Source organism: Equus caballus, chromosome X, assembly GCF_041296265.1.
Source record: "Equus caballus isolate H_3958 breed thoroughbred chromosome X, TB-T2T, whole genome shotgun sequence".
Lineage (NCBI taxonomy): Eukaryota > Metazoa > Chordata > Mammalia > Perissodactyla > Equidae > Equus > Equus caballus.
This window is the reverse complement of record NC_091715.1, coordinates 67,182,311-67,204,737: the sequence shown is the minus strand read 5'-3', so window position 1 is coordinate 67,204,737 and position 22,427 is coordinate 67,182,311. Positions and strand designations below refer to the sequence as shown.

The 22,427-nt window shown below is 35.0% G+C and overlaps 1 protein-coding gene across 3 annotated transcripts in view; it reads left to right on the top strand.

Moving 5' to 3' along the window:
• The window catches only part of TEX11 (testis expressed 11), a 363,973-nt gene that overhangs the window by 250,254 nt on the left and 91,292 nt on the right, over positions 1-22,427 (top strand). For all 3 annotated transcript variants that reach the window (XR_002805590.2, XM_023634526.2, XM_023634525.2), the window contains exon 16: positions 2,110-2,247. Coding sequence is in view for 2 of the 3 variants with exons in the window: in XM_023634526.2 (XP_023490294.2) it covers positions 2,110-2,247 (138 nt within the window). In the remaining variant the exon portion in view is untranslated. The remainder of the gene's footprint in view (positions 1-2,109; positions 2,248-22,427) is intronic.

Here is a 22,427-nt window from a genome sequence, read left to right as displayed (position 1 = left end):
TCTTTTTCCAGTCTTGCAGAATGATTTTTTAAACTCTAACTTCCAGCACCAGAGAAGAATGTAATTTTCACTTTAAATAGTCAAAGGCAGGGTTGTACCTACTCAGCACAGTTGTCTCTAGTTGAAGAGTGCATTTTATGCCTTTTAGGTCCTAATAACTCCTGTAGTTCATTGCAAAGTGTGATGCTTCTTGATAGGGTACATGGGACTCATCTACCTGACCTTGGTGTGCATGAGCAATCTGAATTTTTTTAGCTTAAAAAGAGTTATCCAGGTTCTTTCTATCAGATTTTTCATAATAGCTTCTTACCATTGAAAATTTTAAAGTGCCTCAAAAGTAAAAAAATATTTTTGACAAAAACACAGCAGCATTTAATTATAAATAGTAAAACCCCTGGAAATTAACTAAATATCCAACATTAAGAAAATCATGGCATATTAACTTAATTGAATGTTATATATTCCTTAAATTGACAACTATGCAGACTACATAGCAACATAGATTAGTATTTACAAAACAAAGTTAAGTGGAAAGAATAGAACATGAAATTCTAATCTAAGCTATGATTACAACTATATAAAAATACAAAAGGATAAAGTTAAAATGGAATGTAGAAAAATGGAAATAGCTGTATTAGCGTGGTGGAATATGAGTGTTCTCTTTTAAAATTTGTATCATTGTGTTAATAACTTTTAAATTGTATTTTGAGTTTTCTAGGGTGTTTCACCACCCTCTTAGACTCTTCATCTCACATGTGAAATTTTTTTCAGCTTTATTGAGGTATAATTGACAAATTATAATTAAACTGTACAATGTGATGATTTGATTTGATATACATAGACATTGTGAAAGGGTTCTAACAGTTGATTTAATTAACACATCCATCACCTCACATATTTACCTTTTTTTTTCTGGTAAGAACACTCAAGTTCTACTCTCTTAGCAAAATTCAATTACACAATCCAGTATTATCAACTATAGTCACCATACTGTACATTAGATCCTCAGACCTTTTTCATCTTATAACTGAACATTGTACCCTTTTACTAACATCTCGTTTTCCTCACCCCCAGCCCCTGGCAACCACCATTTTGCTCTCCATTTCTGAGTTTGACTGTGCTTTTCTTTTTCAGATTCCACATATAAGTGATACCTTGTGGTATTTGTCTTTCTCTGTCTGGTTTATTTCACTTAGCATAATGTCCTCCAGGCTCATCCATCTTGTCACAAATGGCAGGATTTCCCTCTTCTTTATGGCTGAATAATATTCCATTGTATTCATATACCATATTTTCTTTATCCATTCATCAGTAAAAGGACACTTGTGTTGTTTCCATACCTTGGCTATTGTGAATAAAACTGGAATGAACATGGGATTGCAGATATCTCTTTGAGATAATGATTTCATTTCCTTTGGACATATATCCAGAAGTGGGATTGCTGGATCATATGGTAGTTCTATTTTTAATATCTTGAGAAACCTCCATACTGTTTTGCATTGTGGCTATACCAGTTCACATTCCTACTAACAGTGTACAAAATTTCCCTTTTTCTCCACATCCTTGCTAGCATTTATCATTTCTTTTTGATGATAGCCATTCTAACAGGTATGAAGTGATATCTCATTGTGGTGTTGATTTACATTTCCCTGATGATTAGTGATGTTGAGCACCTTTTCAAGTACTTATTGGCCATTTGTATGTCTTCTTTGGAAAAATATCTATTCATTTCCTCTGCCATTTTTAACATGGATTGCTTTTCTTTTACTATGGAATTATATGAGTTCTTTAGATGTTAACCCCTTATCAGATATGTGATTTGCAAATATTTCCCCCCCATTCAGTAGGTTGTGTTTTCATTTTGTTGATGGTTTCTATGAAATAGCTAATGTGGGGGGAAAAGAGAATATTGAGTGCCACTTTATCTCTAACTTACACTAATCAAGAGTGATAATAAAATGCACTTAGAATTCAACTAAAGAGGGTATTGTGTTTTGGTTGCCTAAAAAAAAATACCATTTTTTTGTTTGTTTCTAGAGGTGACTTGGAAAAATTAGCATCAAATGTGGAGATATCTCTGTGATTTTGTTATTTATTTTTAATCTTTAGGTACAAAATTACCCTGATGCCTTACAGTGGTACTGTTATTCTCTGAGATTGTATGCATCTGATCAAATGGATTTGGACTTGGCCAAGCTGCAAAGGAACATGGCTGCCTGTTACCTGCATTTGAAACAACTTGACAAGGTTCTTTTATTTACCTATTTTTCGGAGGCAGAAAATGTAAGAGATAGATGCAGTGGTGTGACTTCCTGGCTGTTAGGTGAGGATGTCTGAGAGTTCCTTCATATGGGATGAAGTCAAATTGATATTTTCCTGATCTGCGCACTGTAAACTTTAATGAGTAGAACTTCCCAAAAGGAGAGAGAATTTGGAAGATCATTAATTCCATTACTTATTGTTTATGTTTTGTACCCTATTCTGAAAGGTAATATATCATTGGATCTCCTGAACAAAGTTATTTGCTATTAACCATCTGTAGGTATTGTCCTTTGAAGCAGATTAAGTTCTAAGGTACACGTTTTTTTTGTCAAGAATTCAATGAGAGCAAATACTTGGATGCACTGGTCATTCTTTTACTTTCTGAATTATCTCTTGCCTTTCCAACCACTCTTAAAAATGTTTAACAATTGATTTCTTATCAGGACAGAATTCTAAAAAGTAAAAGAGCTAAAAACTTATTTAAGAACAGAACCATTCGGGGCTGGCCTGGTGGCCCAGTGGTTGAGTTTGTGCACTCTGCTTTGGTGGCCCTGGATATCCTGGGAATGGACCTACACACTGCTCATCAAGGCATGCTGTGGTGGCATCCCACATACAAAATAGAGGGAGATTGGCACCGATCTTAGCTCAGGGCCAGGTTTTGCACACACACACACACACACACACAAGGAATAGAGCCATTCATATTTCCCAAAGCAATTGAGACATTTCTTCCTTTGGGTATCATATAGTATACACAAATGGGGGTGGAGGATGGGTCTTGGCTCATGGAAAGACAAAAAACAGGAAGGACAAGTGTGTGGACCCAGATAAAATGTGAAGCTTTTTATTGCTTTTCAAGTTTTAATGACAAGTTTAGGGGAAAATATATGATTAAAGGTTGTAATTCCAGACATTTTCTTTGAAGGTTTATTTTCTTTGAAGATTTGTTTTCTTTGAAGGGCTATTTATCTGACTAAATACTTCATATTTTCTTTCAAAAGACTATTTACCATTTAGTTTGTATGTTATGAATTCATAGTCCTGGAAGAGAAGTTGAAATATTACTTAAGTCATCATATTTCTGCACAAGCTAATGTGTAAGTGTTTCAGAAAGATACTTGACTACTGTTTACTTAAAAGTAAACTTTTAACTGAAAACTTTTACTGAAAAGAAAATTATCACACAGATTTTGTTACCTAATTCATTATATTTCTGTACAGGATACCATTAACTATTTTAGAAAGATGGTTACCTGCTGCTTACTTAAAGACTTGTAAAGAATGTGATCACAAAGCCTTTGTAACTTCTATGATTTATATTGGCCTGGCAGATTGGTGAGGACCTGGACCTGGAGCTAGACATGACAGCTGGGGGGATGGAAGCATCTGCAGGCTAAGGAAGGATATCTAATCAGCTACTCAAGATAGAAAAAAAAAGCACAGTATGAGACACTGTGCTAGTCTCTGAAGTTACAGAGATTAACAAGACAGTTGCCTTTGACTCAGCCAAGCTGCTGGCATCAGAGTATCCTAATGGGCAGATAAGCAAATCATGAATGAGGGAAATCTAAGTGTTGGAAATATTCCATAAATTAGGCATACAGGTAGTTGGCCTCACATAAGCATGTCAACAGGAAACAGGTCTTCACCATAGAGATTTGGACTCAGAGGCATGACTTGAATCTTTGGGACATTGAGAGTATGTGCAGACAGACTAGGAAGAGCAAAGTAGAGCTCAAATCCTAAAGGAACTGGGATATGAGGTTTTTAAAAGTGGATCTCAGGCATAGGGAGCCAGACTGGGATGCAATTACCGGAAGAAGAATACGAAGTGACTAGATACAGTCTTCCAAGACTTGAAGCAGTGCCTCCTAATCTTTTCTAATGTCAAGTTTGGTCCTAGAGCTTAGTATAGGACTGAGCCTATAATTGGGAGTTCAAATGGTGTTGGTAGCGAGGAGAAGGAAGAAGAGGAGAACAGGAAACCAAGCAGGTCCTAATAGTGTGTACTCATGTGTGATTATATCATTTAAGGCCAGATTGGTGGTGAAGCCAAAGGTTACTTTCAAGATGTTCAAGGTAACCTTGTTGATTACAATTAGTGTATTTCTCTATTTCATCTTTCCTGTCTTGAACTCAGCAGACATTGATTTGATACTCTCCATATTTAAGGAATGCTCTCCTATATACTAGGACAGATAGAAAGGTGAAAAAAAATTACGCAGTCCATCATATTTTACTATAGTCTTGTTAATCTTCATTTTCTGCTTTTTTCACTCCTTCCCTTGAGCTAATTAAACATTGTTCAGAAACTTTGTGAAACCACGTTTATTGGATCTGCTAAAATTTCATGTTTTTCTTCAGCTAGGCACTTAATAAAACTGACTCTTATTGACAGTCTACCACATTCCTCAAAATGGTGATTCCAAAACGTTTTTTTGTCCTTAAGCCCCCATGCCTTATCCTTCCTTTTAGCAGAAAACCTCATCTTGTAATTATCTGAGCTTGTAGCCACCAACATGAACTTCATCAACTTCTCTCCCCTTTAGCCATCCTTTCTTCTTTCTTCTCTCTGAGAAAGAAGTAACTTTCTCTGGGGACCTTCTCTACAAATCTCGACTCAAGGTCTTTAATCTTTCTCTCTCTACTGTTTCTTTTCCCTGTCACTATAATGATTTTGAGGTCTTCTTTATCCAAAAATCTTCCTTCAACCTTATCATCATCCTCAAAAGATGATAAGAGAGAATTACAGTTCTCTCTTTGTCCTTCCTTTCATCACCAAACTTTGTAACCTAAAATTACTGCCTATATTTTTTCAGTATTCATTCATTCAGAAAATATTTATTGGCTGTCTACTACATGGTAAGTACTGTCCTAAGCATTGGGGATATTTTAATGAGCAAAATAGACAAAAACCCCTACCACTATGGAGTTTATATTCTACTAGGAGAGACAGACAATAAGAAGATAAATATCACAGAGGCCAGCAAATTTTTTGTAAAGAGCCAGAGAGTAAATATTTTAGGTTTTCTAGGCAGTACAGTCCCTGTTGCAACTACTCAACTCTGCTGTTGTACCATGAAAGCAGCCACAGACCATATGTAAACAAATTGGCATGGCTGTGTTCCGATAACACTTTACATTTAGGAACACTGAAATTTGAATTTCATATAATTTCATGTGTCATAAAATATTATTTTTTAAAATTTTTGTCAGCCTTTAAAAAAGGTGAAACCATTCTTAGCTTGTGGACTGTATCAAAATAGATGGTGGGCTGGATGTGGCACAAAGGCCATAGTTTGCTGACCCCTGATATATTAAATAGTGATAAGTACTAAGGAGAAAACTAAGCAGGAAAGGGTGGTATTAAATGTTTTAGAAGAGGAATGAATGGTTGAAATTTTAGACAGGGTGACCAGGGAAGGCCTCAATGGTGGTTTTTGGGTAGAGACCTGAGGAAATGAGGGATCTGGCTATGTGGATATTTGAAAAAAGAGCATTCCAGATAGAGAGAATAGCAAGTGCAAAGGCTATGGGGGTAGGAGCATACCTGGGGTATTTGAATAACAGCAAAGTGATCAGTGTAGCTGAAGCAGAGGGAATATTAGGGAAAGTAGGAGATGTGATCAGGGAAGTAGTGGGGGAACAGATCATGTAAGAAAGACCTTGTAGTTCATTGTAAAGACTTATGTCATTAACTCTAAGTGAGATGGGGAGCTATTGGGAGATTTTGGGCAGAGGAGCGACATGATCTGACTTGCATTTTAATAAGATCACTCTGGCCGCTGTGTTGAATAGACTGGGGTGAGTGCAAGGGTGGAAGCAGGAAGGCCAGCTAAGAGGCCATTGAAATAATCTAGGCAAGAGATGATGATAGAATGAATGTCCAGCAATCAGGAGAAAGTGGTGCATCTTTTTAGTTGGAAACCGTGGATCCAAGATCATTACCTTAGAGTTTTATCATTATGTCCATTGTTAACAGTACCTGATAAAATCCTTTCCATCAACGTCCAAGGGCAGTTTTATTCTGATGCCTTTTCCAGATGACTAAATCTCCAGGTTTTAGATCAGGAAGGGCCTGTTTAAGTAGGCATTTTGGAAATACAGCTTGAACCTGCTAGTGATAATTCTGGAGGCATCATAAATCACTTGTATTTATTCACATTAGTCTGTAATGGATTGGAATCCAGGATTGGAAATAAATTTTTCAAATGCAGGGGGTAGGGGGTGGGTAATTAGCTCATGAGGAGAAAATCTATGGGTCCCTGAGAGGGTAAGTCTTATTGCCATCAAGGCCAATGGCAATTCTAAAGGCGGTGAAAGTTCAGAGTTTTCTGAGAGCCTTGCTAATTTTAGTTTTAGGATTCCATTAATTCTCTTTAGTTTTCCTGAAGTTTGTGGAAGAAAGGATGTGGAGCTATAGTTCCCCAGCAAGGAAAAACCTCTGCCCATCCTGGGAATAAGCAAACAACAACCTGAACATATTCATAGCTTATTGCTAGAGGAATTTGTGTAAAATCCATTTGGCAGTATTCAAAGGGGCCTCGAGGCTTTGGCTTCTGTCATTTCCCACCTTTACAGTCTTGCCTGGATTATGTCCCTGGCTGATAGGATGCAAATTGGGGGGGGCGGCGTGGACACAAACATTCAGTCTATAGCAATGACCAAACAGTCTCTCTTTTGAGATAAATTGTGTTTTTGAGGGTAATTATTCTTTTTTTATTGTTTATTTATTAACTTATTTGATGAGGAAGAGTGGCCCTGAGCTAACATCTGTTGCCAATCTTCCTCTTTTCCCTTGAGAAAGATTGTCCCTGAGCTAACATCTGTGCCAATCTTCCTCTATTTTAAATGTGGGATACCACCACAGCTTGGCTTGATGAGCAGTGTGTAGATCTGCCCTGGGGATCTGAACCCGTGAAACCCTGGTCTGCTGAAGTAGAGCTGGTGAACTTAACCATATGCCACCAGGCTGGCCCCCAGGGTAATTATTCTTAAACTTAATGTAGTGAGATTTGTCATTAGTAATTTGTTGCTTATGGCAATTAAAGGATTGAAATTTGTAGACCATTTTATTTTTATTTAAATCCCTTACAGTTACCCCACTAATATTGGTTCAATAATGTTGGTGTCAAAATACAATATAAGGCAAGATTAGTAGAGCCAAACAACTAGAAAATTAATTAGAAAAAAATTGGAAAATTAGTCTTGTTTCTTTGTCTTGGGTAAAAGCTGCGCACTTCTTCAGTCATCAGCTTCTGAAGAATTCCTAACAATCCTCTGTTTAAATGTTGAAATCCTACCCCCAAGGTGATGGTATTAGGATTGAGGCCTTTGGGAGGTGATCAGGACCTTATAAAAAAGATCTTAGAGAACTCCCTTCTTCTTTCTACCTTGTGAGGATGCAATGTGAAGACCGAGGTCTATGAACTAGGAAGCAGGCTCTCACCAGACAAGGAATCTGCTGGCACCTTGATCTTGGAATTCCTAGCCTCCAGAACTATGAGAAATAAATTTCCATTGTTTATAAAAAATTAAAAAACTAAAAAGAGAGAGAATGGTGGCATGGACCAGGATGACAGAAGTGTGGATGGTGAGATTACAAAAGTAAAGCTGACAGAATTCTCTGACATACCAGATGCAGGATAGGAAAGAAGAGACAACAATGACTCTAAGGTTTTTGGCCTCACTACCTACCCCCTCTTGATAATTTTTGTATCTATGATTCTATAAACTGCTCTTTGAAGATCACTAGTGACCTTTTTTATTGAGGTTATGATAGTTTACAACATTGCAACATTTCAGTTGTGCATTATTATTAGTCATCTTATAGGTGCCCACCCCCCAACCCCCTTCCCCGTGGTAACTACTAAATAGTTCTCTTTGTCCATGTGTTTATCTTCCACATATGAGTGGAATCATACAGTGTTCGTCTTTCTCTATCTGGCTTATTTCGTTTAACGTAATAAGGTCCATCTGTGTTGTTGTGATAGGGATGATTTTGTCATTTTTTATGACTAAGTAGTATTCCATCGTGTGTGTGTGTGTGTGTGTGTGTGTGTGTGTGTGTATACCACATCTTCTTTAACCAGTCATCAGTCGACTGTTTTCTTAGCTTCAACTCTCCATTCCCAAATCTATGTCTCTAGCCCTGATCTCTGTCATAGCCCACGTCCACTTTTCTGTCTTTGGGTATATCCAGCTATCTAAGACTGAAATCTTAGATTCATGGATTCCTTCTTCTCCCCCTGTATTCAATCATGTGCTAAGTCTGGTCAATTCTGCCTCTGCAGTATTTTTGCCAGCTGTCTCCTCTTCCATCTTCACCTTACTAGTCTAGTCCAAGCTCTCATTACCTCTAAGGCTATTGGAATAATCTTCAACTGATTATTGTATCTTGCTCAATAATCTTCAATGGCTCCCTGTAAATAAAGACAAATTCCTTAGTACTTAAGGTCCTCCATAATCTATAAATAAAATAATCCTATTTTATTTCCTTTACATGTGTACTATATTTGTCCTCAACTGGAATACCTGCTGCTTCCTAACCATGATCTATGCTTTTCTACCTCTGTACCTTTTTCCATGCTTCTCCATTGCAAATTACCTCTTCCCTGCATCCTTACCTTTTGAAATTTCCTTTTTCAAAGCCTTGGTTCTAATAACAATCTTAGCTTCCTAAGGAAATTTCTGAGTCTTGCTCTTTCTCTAAGACTTTGTAACACTTCTCTTTATACCTAGTTATATGCCTTATATTCTAGTTATTTTTATACCTGTCTTAGCCCTCTATTAAATTGCCACCTCCTTGAGGACAGGGACCATATCTTATCTTTACTTTCCCTAATATCTAGCATAGAGCCTAATGCATAGTAAGTGCTCATTACATTAAAAAATAGTCATAGAGACTCAGTAAATACCTGTCAATCTATTTCCTCTGATATATGAATTCCATTTGTTCATACTATTTCTGTCCTTGCTACTGTGGATAATTGGAAATTGAAAGTGATCAAGATCTGTAACTGCCCTTGATTATTGGAATTGAATGAGATTATATTATTTAAAAAATTGATCCATTATTTCTTTCCCTAGCTCAGTTCTTTACTCTTTGGGAAGAGACAAACACATTTTATTTTATTTTGCTTTAAAATGAAATATTGAGGTACAGGTCAGAAATTAATTAGGGCAAGTCAAAGAAGTTGGAAAATATATTCTTCTGAACTCTTAGTGGATTATGTCACAGATTCATTAGTTCCTACATTCAGCATCATCATTTTGAGATAACAGTGCTAAATACAGGTAATTTCCTTGATTTATTTTCTAAGTTGTATAAATGTAAAATTTTAATTGTCGTTATCCATTGAGTATCTCTAGTACCTTGTATGAGACAATATTAAACTACATAGTTTCACAGACATCAATTCTGCCTTTCTGGAGTTTATAGTACCTTAGGCCCAATACCCTAATTTTATTATATTATTTTTGAGGATATTTAAGTGTTTAGTTTGTGCAAGTCATAGGCTTGAATGAACAGATCTAGTATGGGGGAAATGAGCTTGGGTTCTAAGTACAGGGGCAATTTATCACAACTTGATATAGTGGGATTTTGCTGCAAATCGTAATAAAACCTTAATTTTTATTAAGAGATGGATAATGGCTTGTTTTGGTGATAGTCTATGTAAGTTAATGGTAGTGCACAATTGAGTACTCTCTAACTCAGTACAGAAATCCCATCCTCAGCTTGTAACTGCAGTTAGGTATGTGAGTGTCATTAGTACTGCTGTAGATTATAGATAAAACTAAAGCACAATCTCAAAGCACAGTATAATGATAAAACTTAGAATAGCCACAAGAGATTATTTATAGAATATTTATAGGACCTAAAGTGAAAACAGTCATGTCTCATATGCTGGTTTTATTGATTTTATTTACTATATGAAGTTCTAAAAATCGTACCTTTCCATTACAGGACTGAAAATGAACTTGTGATCAGCAGAAATAAACTAGCAATGTTCACTAGATGGCACTGTGGCCTCTGTTTATACTATAACAGCTTGTCATTGATTTTGAAGTGATTTTCTGATGCTTTGGCAGGTATAGCCTTTCCCACTAATGTATTCGTATGGATATAAAAGAAGGTTAGCACTTAAGTAAACAGGAGATAAAGGTCAGTTGTGGCCCATTCTTGATACAGCTGTACTGTAAAAATACCATAATTGAGATTTCAAATCAACAAATATTTATTGAATGCCTAGTTTGTGGCTGGTACCATAGAATAAGTAGAAGACAAGGTTCTTTCCATAGATAAGCCTAAAGTATTGTAGAAACAAGATTTACACATATGAAATAATTAGAAAGTAATAAAAGTATGCAATTGAATATCGAATTGTGTGATGTATACCATATGAATTTAGAATAAAAATATGTAGATGAGACCCTTTTGTGAATATCGTACATGTGACCTGAAGCTGAAAAGAGTAACTGATATGTTAGAAGACAGAGTCAAATCTGAAGGGACCTCAATGGGCTAAAATGATGAGCCCATTCTAATAAGATGAGGACAAACAGGAAACAGCAAAACATCCTGTACTTGGATCCCCAGTTGGATCACCAACTGAACAAGAACAGAATAGATGAAATGTGGCTTTACAGCAGCACATGTGAAACATTTGGAGTTGTTAGTTGACTCTAAGCTCAACATAAGCCAATAATGCTAAGAAAGTTCATTCAAATTAAGCTGCATCAATAGAAATAAAATATATAGAAGAAAAATGGTAATCACCCTGTATTCTGCTCTAGTTACCACATACCTGAAGTATTGTGTTAGACTCAGGGGCAACACTTTTGAAGGAGGATGTTGACAAACCCTAATGTATTGGATGGCTGACAAGGAGTAAAATAAATTTGTTCCATGCATGTTTCCATGGGTGAGAGCTACAAGGAGTGAGATTTCAGGTCATCATAAGGAAACTCTGTCTAATGATTAGACTTGTCCAAAAACTGAAATGGATTTTCTTAAGATATAGGGAATTTTCTCTCCCTGAGAGTATTTAAGCAAAGATTGAATGACCACTTAGTGTGAATGTTATAGAGGAGATTCAAGCATCAGAAGAATTTCTTGGCTGAGAGAACTTTGAGATCTCTTCCAACCATATTGTTATAAGATATCAGTATAGTCTGATAAAATCTATAATAGTCAAAGAAGATTCTGTGGAGTTCATAAGGTCATAAATCAATGACTTTTAGAACTAAATGGACCCTTACAAATCATTATTAATTTCTTTTAAAAATCAAGTTTATTTAAGTGTAATTGACATTAAAAAGCTCTCATTTTAGATCTACAGTTAGATGATTTTGACAAGTATATACCCCTGTGTACCCACTATCCCAGTCTAGATATAGAATACTTTCATCACCTCAGAAGATTCCCTAGTGTGCCTTCCTAGTCAATCCCCATCTCCATTCCCAGCCCAAGGCAATGACTGATAAGCTTTCTATCACTATCAATTACATTTATCTTTCCTAGAGTTTCATATAAAAAGGAATCATACAGTGTGTACTTTTTTTTGTGGTCTGGCTTCTTTCACTCAACATAATGTTTTAGAGAATCACTCATGTTGCATATATCAATAGATTGTTCCTTTTTATTCCTGAGTAGTATTCCATTGCATGAATATATCATGATTTGTTTATCTGTTTATCTGACATTTTTGGTTGTTTCCAGTTTGAGACTATTATGAATAACGCTACTATGAACATTCAAGGTAGAAGCCTTTGTAGGGATATTTGTTTTGATTTCTCTTGGGGAAATATCTAGAAATGGAATTGCTGAGTCATATGGTAAGTGTATTTCTAAGTTTATAAGAAACCATCAAGCTGTTTTCCAAAGGAGTTGGACCATTTTACATTGCTGCCAGCAATGGAGGAGAGTGCTAGTTCATCCACATCCTTGTCAACATGTGGTATTTTCAATCTTTTTAACTTTAACAATTCTAGTAGGTGTGTTATGAGTTTTATTTTAATGAAGTCATATTTATTATATATTTTTTATGGTTTATGTTTATTGTGTCCTAAGAAATCTTTGTGTGCCCCAAGATGACAAAATCTTTCTTCTATGCTTTCTTCTAGAAATTTTAGTTTTAGCTTTTATCTTTAGGCCTGTGATGCCTTTTGAGTTAATCTGTGTGGGGGTGTGTGTGTGTGTGTGTGTGTGTGTGTGCGCGCGCGTGTGTGTGAGAGAGAGAGAGAGAGAGATAAAGGTCAAAGTTCATTTTTTTCCCATATTCGTATCATGTTGTTCTAGCACCAGTATTGAAAGACCATCCTTGCTCAGTTGAATTAACTTGGCACCTTGGTAAAAAATAAATTGATCAGAAATATTTAGATCTGTTTCTATATTCTGTTCCAGTAATTTTTTGTGCCTATCCTTATGCTAATACTTTACTCTCTTGATTATTGTAGCTTTATAGTAAGTCTTAAAATCTAGCTGCGTAAAACCTCAACTTTGTTCTTTTTCAGAATCTTTTAGCTACTCTAAGTCCGTTATATTGCCATATAAATTGTAAAATCAGCTTGTTAATTATTACAAAAATGCTTGGTGGGATTTTTATTGGGATTACACTGAATCTATAGGTCAGTTTGAGGACAGCAAATATCTTTAACAGTATTGTGTTACAATCTATTAACACAGCATAGCTCTCTATTTATTTAGGTCATCTTTAATTTCTCTCAATATCTTATAGCTTTCAGCATAAAAATATTACACATATCTTGTTAACTTTATCCCGAAGAATTCATGTTTTGATGATATTGCAAATGGTCTTTATTAATTTCATTTTCCAATTATTCATTGCTAGCATATAGAAATACAATTGATTATTTTAAATTGTGGTAAAATTTACCATCTTAACCATTTTTAAGTGTACAGTTCAGTGGTGTTAAGTACGTACACAATATTGTGCAACTCCCATCACCATTCATCTCCAGAATTCTTTTCATCATGCAAAACTGAAGCTCTGTGCCCATTAAACAATAACTCTTCACTCCCCCTAACCCTCAGCCCCTGGCAACCACAATTCTATGTTCTGTCTCTGTGACTTTGACTCTTCTAGCTACCTCATATAAGTGGAATCATACACTATTTGTCCCTTTGTGACTGCTTATTCTACATAGCATAATGTGCTTAAGATTCATCCATGTTGTAGCATGTGTCAGAATTCCCTACTTTTTAAAGACTGAATAATATTCCATTGTATGTATATACCACTTTTTCTTTATCCATTCATCTGATGATGGACACTTGGGTTGCTTCTACCTTTTGGCTATTGTGAATAATGCTGCTATGAAAATGAGTGTACAGGTATCTGAGTCTCTGCTTTCCATTTTTTTGGTATATACCTAAGGGTAGGATTTTGGATCATATGGTAATTCTATGTTTAACATTTTGAGGAACTCCCAAACTGTTTTCCATAGTGGCTGCATTATTTTACATTCCCACTAGAAATGCACAAGGGTTCGAATTTTTCTGCATCCTGATAAACACTTGTTATTTTTTTAGTTTTTTTATAATAGCCATCCTAATGGGTGTGAAGTGGTCTCTCATATTTTTAATTTGCATTTCCCTAAGGAGTAGTGATGTTGAGCATCTTTTCATTTGTTTATTGGCCATTTGTATATCTTCTGTGGAGAAATGTCAAGTCCTTTTGCCCATTTTTTGATCGGGTTGTTTATTTTTTAGTTGTTGAGTTGTAGAAAGTTCTTTATTCTGGATATTAACCCTTTATCACTTTATGATTTGAAAATATTTTCTCTCATTCTGTGGGTTGTTTTTTCCCTTTCTTGGTAGTGTCCTTTGAAGCACAAACTTTTTTTAATTTTGATGAAGTCCAAATTTCTATTTTTTGTTTTGTTGCCTGTGCTTTTGTTGTCATATCCAAGAAATAATTGTCAAATCCAATGTCATGAAGATTTCCCCCTATGTTTTCTTCTAAGACTTTTGTATTTTTAGTTTTTACATGTAGGTTTTTGATCCATTTTGAGTTAATTTTTGTATATGATGTGAGGTAAAGATCTGACTTCATTCTTTTGCATGTGGATATCCTGTTTTCCAGCATCGTTTGTTGAAAACACTATCCTTTTTCCATTGATTGGTCTTGGCACCCTAGTCGAAAATCATTTGACCACATATGTGAGGGTTTGTTTCTGGGCTTTCTATTGTATTTCGTTGGTCTATATGTCTATCCTTATGCTAGTACCACACTGTTTTGATTACTGTAGCTTTGTAGTATATTTTGAAATTAGAAATTGTGAGTCTTCCAACTATCTTCTTTTTTTCCAAGATTGTTTTTGGCTGCTCAGAGTCCGTTCAGATTACTTACGAGTTTTAGGATGGAGTTTTTCTATTTCTACAAAAAAACGCCACTGGAATTGCATTGAATCTGTAGATCACTTTAGTTATCTTAGTTTCCTTTTTTAATGTTTATCTTCTATTGTGGTAAATATACATAATCTTTATTTCCTCTTTAAAGTTTTCCTGTTTTTGTCTTCTATTCTCTTATGGCATTTTTGGCTGTATTTATTTGCTTTTATATTTCTTTTTGTTAGTCTTCGTTTCTGAAATGATTTATTTCTTTTATTTCTATTTTTTTCTTGGGCTCTAGTACTTCATTTCTGAGTTTTTCTAATTCTGACCTATGACATTTTTTCATATCTTGTATAATTTTCTTAATGTCTTTTAGCTCATTTTGAAATAGTTGGTTAGAGTTTTGACCTGTTTTGTGGGCACATTTTCCTAGCATGCTTTCATTTTTCTGTGGGGGTGTTTTTATGCTATTTATTCTCTTTTTTTTTTTTATTTTAAAGATTTTTATTTTTTCCTTTTTCTCCCCAAAGCCCCCCGGTACATAGTTGTGTATTCTTCGTTGTGGGTTCTTCTAGTTGTGGCATGTGGGACGCCGCCTCAGCGTGGTCTGATGAGCAGTGCCATGTCCGCGCCCAGGATTCGAACTAACGAAACCCTGGGCTGCCTGCAGCGGAGCGCGCGAACTTAACCACTCGGCCACGGGGCCAGCCCCTATTTATTCTCTTTTTTTAAAAACAGCTTTTAGGGTATTTATCTTAAAACTGTACTGTTTCTCACTTTAATGTGATATTAGTTTTTCTTAGCTTTTACAATGAGGTGGGGTTTTGGAAAGTGCTACAAACTTCACAGAGCTCCTTTTTCTGTGTTTTTCTTTTTTTTTTGTAGCATTTGAAAATAAGGCAGACTGCTTTCTGAGATTTCCTGGCTTCACTCCCCACTGCACCCTTCGTTTTTGGTGTAGACTTGCACTATCCAATATGATAGCCACTAGCCACATGTGGCTATGTACGTTTAAATTTAAATTAATTAAAATTATAAAAATTCAGTTCTTCAGTTGTACTAGTCACATTTCAAATGCTAAATAGCTACATGTGGCTAGCAGCTACTGTATTGAATACCACAAATATAAATCATTTCCATCATCACAGAGGTGCTTTGGACGGCACTGGTCTATACCTTTCTTTCATCTCTATTGTCTTTGTCCTATTCAATTTTGATTGTACTCTCAGCAGTTTTTCCTCAGTGTAGAGCCTGTCAAGTTTGAGGGTTCATAGGGGCTAGACTGCTCCAGCTTCTTTAGTCCATTTATGCTATGAGACCCTTGAACTGACTTAATAATGAAGAAGGTAAATTCCCTTCCAATTGCAACTGCTGTTCTCGAATTTCCCCATCATGCTTGTCAATGAATTTCTATTAGCTATTTTGAAGTTCTCCTTTTCTGTTGTCCATTAGACACTTCCATATTACCTTCTGTTTTTCTTCATCCTGTACAGATGCTGATATAATGCTGGTCTTGTAGCTCTTGGTGTCTTGTCACCACCTATTTGTATTTTGAAATTCATAGGGATGCTTTGTCATCCAGTTTTGTTGCAAATGTTGTCTAAGTATCAGATTTGGTTTGCCATCTACATGCTCAGTCTGTTTTCATGTGGGGATTCAGAGAAATTGAAAAACTATGTTGCCACCACCACCATATTTCCAGAACCCTTCCATATAGTTTATTTTTATTTTAGTTTTTTAAATACAACTATCTTTCTAAACTCTCTTAATTGCGATAATTTACTTACAAATTCTTTTGGGTTTTCTACATATCCAACTATATCAACTGTGAATAATGGTGATTTTGTTTCTCCCTTTCCAATCCTTATGCCTTATATATTTCTCGCTTTATTGTGTTGGCTAACACTTCCAGTACCATGTTGAATAAAAGTGGTGTTCCTGATCTTGAAGGGAAAGTTACCCTAAATTACCATTAAGTATGATATTTGCTTTAGGGTGTTTTTTGTTGGTTTTTTTAAATATAAATATAGATACTGTATTAGTTTCCTAGGGCTGCTGTAACCAAGGGCCACCAACTAGATGGCTTAAAACAACAGAAATTTATTCTTTCAATGGAAATCTATTCTTTCGGAGGTTAGAAGCCCAAAATCAAGTTGTCAGCAAGGCTGTGCTCTCTCTCAAGTATCTAGTAGAGGATCCTTCCTTGTCTCTTCCTGGCTTCTGATATTTGCCAGCAATCCTAGACTTTCCGTGGCTTGTAAAGGCATCACTCCAATCTCTGTCTCTGTCATCACATGGCATTCTCTTCTCTATGTGTGTGTCCAAATTTCCCTCTTCTTATAAGACCCCAGTCATTGGATTAAAGCTCACTCTATCCAGTATGACCTCATCTTAACTTGATTACATCTACAAAGACTATTTCTACATTAGGTCACATTCTGAGATTCCAGGGTGGGCATGAATTTTGGGGAGACATTCGACCCAGAACAGATACTGTACATCAAATTAAGGAAGTCCCTTCTATGGCTCATTTGCTACGAGCTTTTCTATTTTGTTTTGTTAAGATGGTCATATGATTTTTTTCTCCTTTATGTCATTAATGTACTGATTAACGGGTTTTCTAGTGTTAAACCAAACTTACTTTCCTGGGAAAAAAACCAAACTCAGTCATGAAGTTATTCTTTTTCTATTTTACTGGATTTGGTTTGTTAATATTTGTTGAGGATATTTGCATCAGTCTTCATGAGTGAAATTGGGCTCTAATTTTTCTTTCTCATTTTGTCTTTGTTAAGTTTTGATATGAAGGTTATGCTAGCCTCATAAAATAAATTGCATAGTCTTCCTTTTTTTCCCTAGTCTCTAGAAAAGTTTGTTAGACTTGAATTATTTCTCCCCTAAAATGTGAAGCTATCTAGGATTTGCGTTTTTGTGGGAAGATTTTAGACTATTGATTAATTACATTAATAGTTACAGTACTATTCAGATATTTCTAGTTGTTGTTTAATCAGTTTTGGTAAATTTTATTTTTCTAGGGATGCATTTATGTTGTGTACATTTTCAACTTTATTAGCATAAAGTTGTTCAAATACCCTCTTGGTAACTTTGGCTTTCCTTCTCTGTTTTTGTTCCTTATTTGTCTTGCCAGAGGTTTGTCCATTTTATTAGTATTTTGAAAGAACAAGGTTTTGGCTTTGTACATCTTCTCTGTTGTATGTTTGCTTTATATTTCAGCAATTTCTGCTAGTATCTTTATTATTTTCTTCTTTACACTTTCTTTGGATTTATCTTGCAGTTCTTTTGCTGTCTTCTCAAGATGGATCCTTGGCTTATTACTTTACAGTGTTCTTCTTAAAATATATTTATTGCATAATATATTTAATACATTTTCCATTAAATGCTGCTTTAACTGTAGGCCATGATACTTTAAGTAAATTTTTATTGGTATATAACCTATAGAGAGAAAAATACACAAATTGTAAGTATACGACCTGGTAAATTATCACAAAGTGAACAAACTCATGTAGCCACTACCCAGAGAAGAATTAGAACATTAGCAGCATCCCTGGATATCCCTCATACCCAGTACAAAAGTTTAGATATATAGTATTTTTGTTATACAATTGAAAGTATTTTTAATTTTACTTATGGTTTCTTCTTTAACCCATTAATTGTGTAAAAATGTTATTTCCAAATTTTGAAACAAGTAGGGATTTTCTTGACATCTATTTAGTAATTGATTTCTACCTTAATTGTATTGTAGTTGATTTCAGACGTTTGAAATAGATTGAAGTTTGCTTTATGGCTAGGTATATAGTCTAAATAGGTTGAAGTTTGCTTTATGGCTAGGCATATGGTCTATTTTTCTAAATATTCTGTGTTTGCTTGATAGAAATGTGTTTTCTGCAGTTTGGGGGAATAAATATAATATATATAATATATATTTATATATACATATATAATTTATATGTATATAAATTTTGATTGTTTGTTGTTTATTTTGTTTGAATCTTCTGTATCCAAAATCATATTTTGTGTGATTATCAATTCCTGAGATGTGTTGTTAAAATGTCCTATTGTAATTGTGAATTTGTCTATTTCTCCATCTAATTTTTTCATTTTTATGTTATATATTTAAGGCTATGCTTTTCATGCATACAAATTTAGCACTGTATTATATTCCCATTAATTGCAGCTTTTATTGGTATGAAGTAATCCTCTTTATTTCTAGTATTACTTTTTGCTTTAACATCATTTCTGTCTGATATTGATATATTCACACTTGCTTTCTTTGGTTAGTATTTTCCAGGTATATCTTCTTTAATTCTTTTACTTTTAACATTTCCGTATCTTTATCTTTTAGATGTGCAACTTGTATACAGCATATAGTTTGATATTTCTAATCCAGTCTGACCATTTTTCTTTTATAACTGGAGCATTTAGTCCTTATACACTTAATATGATACTGACATATTTGAGTTTAAATCTACATCTTACTTTGTGCTTTATATTTGTCACATCTATCGTGTATCTTTTCCTCTCCTTTCTGGCCTTCTTTAGGAACATTTTTAAAAAATAATAGACTTTCTTTTTATAGTGTTTTATGTTTACAGAAAAATTGAGTAGAAAATACAGAAAGTTCCCATGTTACCCCATCACCACCCCCCATGTACTTCGTTTCCTCTACTATTAACATTTTGCGTTAGTGTGACATATTTGTTAGAATCGATGAGTCAATATTGGTACATTATTTTTGACTAAAGTCTATAGATTACATTAGTTTTCACTATGTATTACAGATCCTGCAGATTTTGACAAATGTATAATGACATCTATCTACCATTGCAGTATCATACAGAATAGTTTCAATCCCCTGTACTTTCCTGGTCATCCCTTGCTCCCTCCCACTGAACTCCTGACAACCACAGATCTTTTTAATGTTTCCATAGTTTTGCCTTTTCCAGAATGTCATATAGTTGAAATCATTTAGGATGTAGCCTTTTCAGATTGGTTTTTCTTTTTTTTTTTTTTTTTTTTTTTTTTTTTTTTTTTTTTTTTTTTATTAATGTTATGATAGATTACAACCTTGTGAGATTTCAGTTGTACATTTTTGTTAGTCATGTTGTGGGTACACCACTTCCCCCTCCGTACCCTCCCCCCACCCCCCCTTTTCCCTGGTAACCACCAATCAGATCTCCTTCTCAATATACTAATTTCCACCTATGAGTGGAGTCATATAGAGTTCGTCTTTCTCTGACTGACTTATTTCACTTAACATAATACCCTCGAGGTCCGTCCACATTGTTGTGAATGGGCCAATTTCGTCTTTTTTTATGGCTGAGTAGTATTCCATTGTGTATATATACCACATCTTCTTTATCCAATCATTAGTTTCTGGGCATGTAGGCTGGTTCCACGTCTTGGCTATTGTAAATAATGCTGCAATGAACATAGGGGTGCAACGGACTCTTGAGATATCTGATATCAGGTTCTTAGGATAGATACCCAGTAATGGGATGGCTGGGTCATAGGGTATTTCTATTTTTAACTTTTTGAGAAATCTCCATACTGTTTTCCATAGTGGCTGTACCAGTTTGCATTCCCACCAACAGTGTATGAGGGTTCCTCTTTCTCTCAGATTGGTTTTTCACCTAGCAATATGCATTTAAGATTCCTCCATGTCTTTTCATGGCTTGATAGCTCATTTCTTTTTATCGCTCAGTTATATTTCATTGTATGGAAGCACTATAGTTTGTTTACCCATTCACTTGTTGAAGGGCATCTCTTTTTTTCCCCCAGTGTTATTGAGATATAATTGATGTGTAATATTTTATAAGTTTAAAGTGTACAACTCGATGATTTGATACACATATATATTGCAAAATTATTACCACAATAAGGTTAGATAACATATCCATCACCTCACATAATTACCTTTTTGTTCTAGTGAGAACATTTAAGACCTACTCTCTTAGCAACATTCGAGTATATAATACAGTATTATTAATTATAGTCACTATGCCATATATTAGATCTCCAGGACCTAGTCATCAACGGGGAGTTTGTACATTTTGACCATCATCTCTTCATTGCTCCCATCTCCCAGCCTGTGACAACCACCATTCTACTCTATTTCTATGGGTTGGGTTTTTTAAGATTCCACATATAAGTGAGATCATGTAGTATATGTCTTTCCCTGTCTGACTTATTTCACTTAGCATAATGCCCTTGGGTCCATCCGTGTTGTCACAAATGGTAGGTTCTCCTTCTTTCTGATGGCTGAATGATATTTCAATGTATATATATATACCACATTTTCTTTATCCATTCATCCCTTGATGGACACTTAGTTTGTTTCCGTGTCTTGACTATTGTGAATAATGCTGCCATGAACATAGGGGTGCAGATATCTCTACAAAATAGTGATTTCCTTTGTGTATATTCCAAGAAGTGGAATTGCTGAATCATGTGATAGTTCTGTTTTTAAGTTTTTGAGGAACCTCCATACTGTTTTCCATAGTGGCTGTGCCTATTTACATTCTCACCAACAGTGCACTAGAGTTCCCTTTTCTCCACATCCTTGTCAACACTTGTTATCATTTGTCTTTTTGATAATAACCATTCTAACCGGTGGGAGGTGATATCTCATTTTAATTTTGCATTTCCCTGATGATTGATGATGTTGAGCATCTTTTCATGTATTTGTCGACCATTTGTATGTCTTCTTTGGAAAAATGTCTGGTCAAGTCCTCTGCCCATTTTTAAATCAGATTATTTGTCTTTTTGCTGTTGAGTTGTAAGACTTCCTTATATATTTTTGGATAATAACCCTTTATCAGATATATGGTTTACAAATATTTTCTCCCATTCCATAGGTTGCCTCTTCATTTGGTTGATTATTTCTTTTGCAATGCAGAAGGTTTTTAGTTTGTTGTAGTCCTACTTGTTTACTTTTGCTTTTGATGTCTTATCAAAAAATCATTGCCAAGACCAACGTCAGGGAGCTTTTTCCCTATCTTTTCTTCTATGAATTTTGTGGTTTCAGGTCTTACATTTAAGTCTTTAATCCATTTCAAGTTAATTTTTGTGAATGGTGTAAGATAGGGGTCCAGTTTCATTCTTTTCATGTGAATATCCAGTTTTCCCAGCACCATTTATTTAAAAACCTATTTTTTCCCACTGAGTATTCTTGGCTTCCTTATCAAATAATAGTTGATCTTATATGTGGGGGTTTATTTCTGGGCTCTTGATTCTGTTCCATTGATCTATGTGTCTATTTTTATGCAAGTACCATACTGTTTTGATTACTATCGCCTTGTAGTGTAGTTTAAAATCAGGAAGTGTGATGCCTCTAGCTTTATTCTTCTTTCTCGAGATTGCTTTGGCTATTCAAGGTCATTTGTGGTTCCATACAAATTTCAAGATTGTTTTTTCTATTTCTGTAAAAAATGTCATTGGAATTTTGATGGGGATTGCATTGAATCTATAGATGTCTTCAGTATATGGATATTTTAACAATTTTAATTCTTCTGATCCATGAACATGGGATATCTTTCCATTTATTGGTACCTTCTTCAACTTCTTTTATCAATGCCTTACAGTTTTTAGTGTATGGATATTTCACCTCCTTGGTTAAATTTGCTCCTATGTATTTCATTGTTGTTTTTGTTTTTTGTGGGGAAGGTGGCTCTGAGCTAACGTCAGTTGCCAGTCTTCCTCTTTTTGCTTGAGGAAGGTTGTCACTGAGCTAACATCTGTACCAATATTCCTCTAATTTGTATGGGATGCCGCCACAGCATGGCTTGAT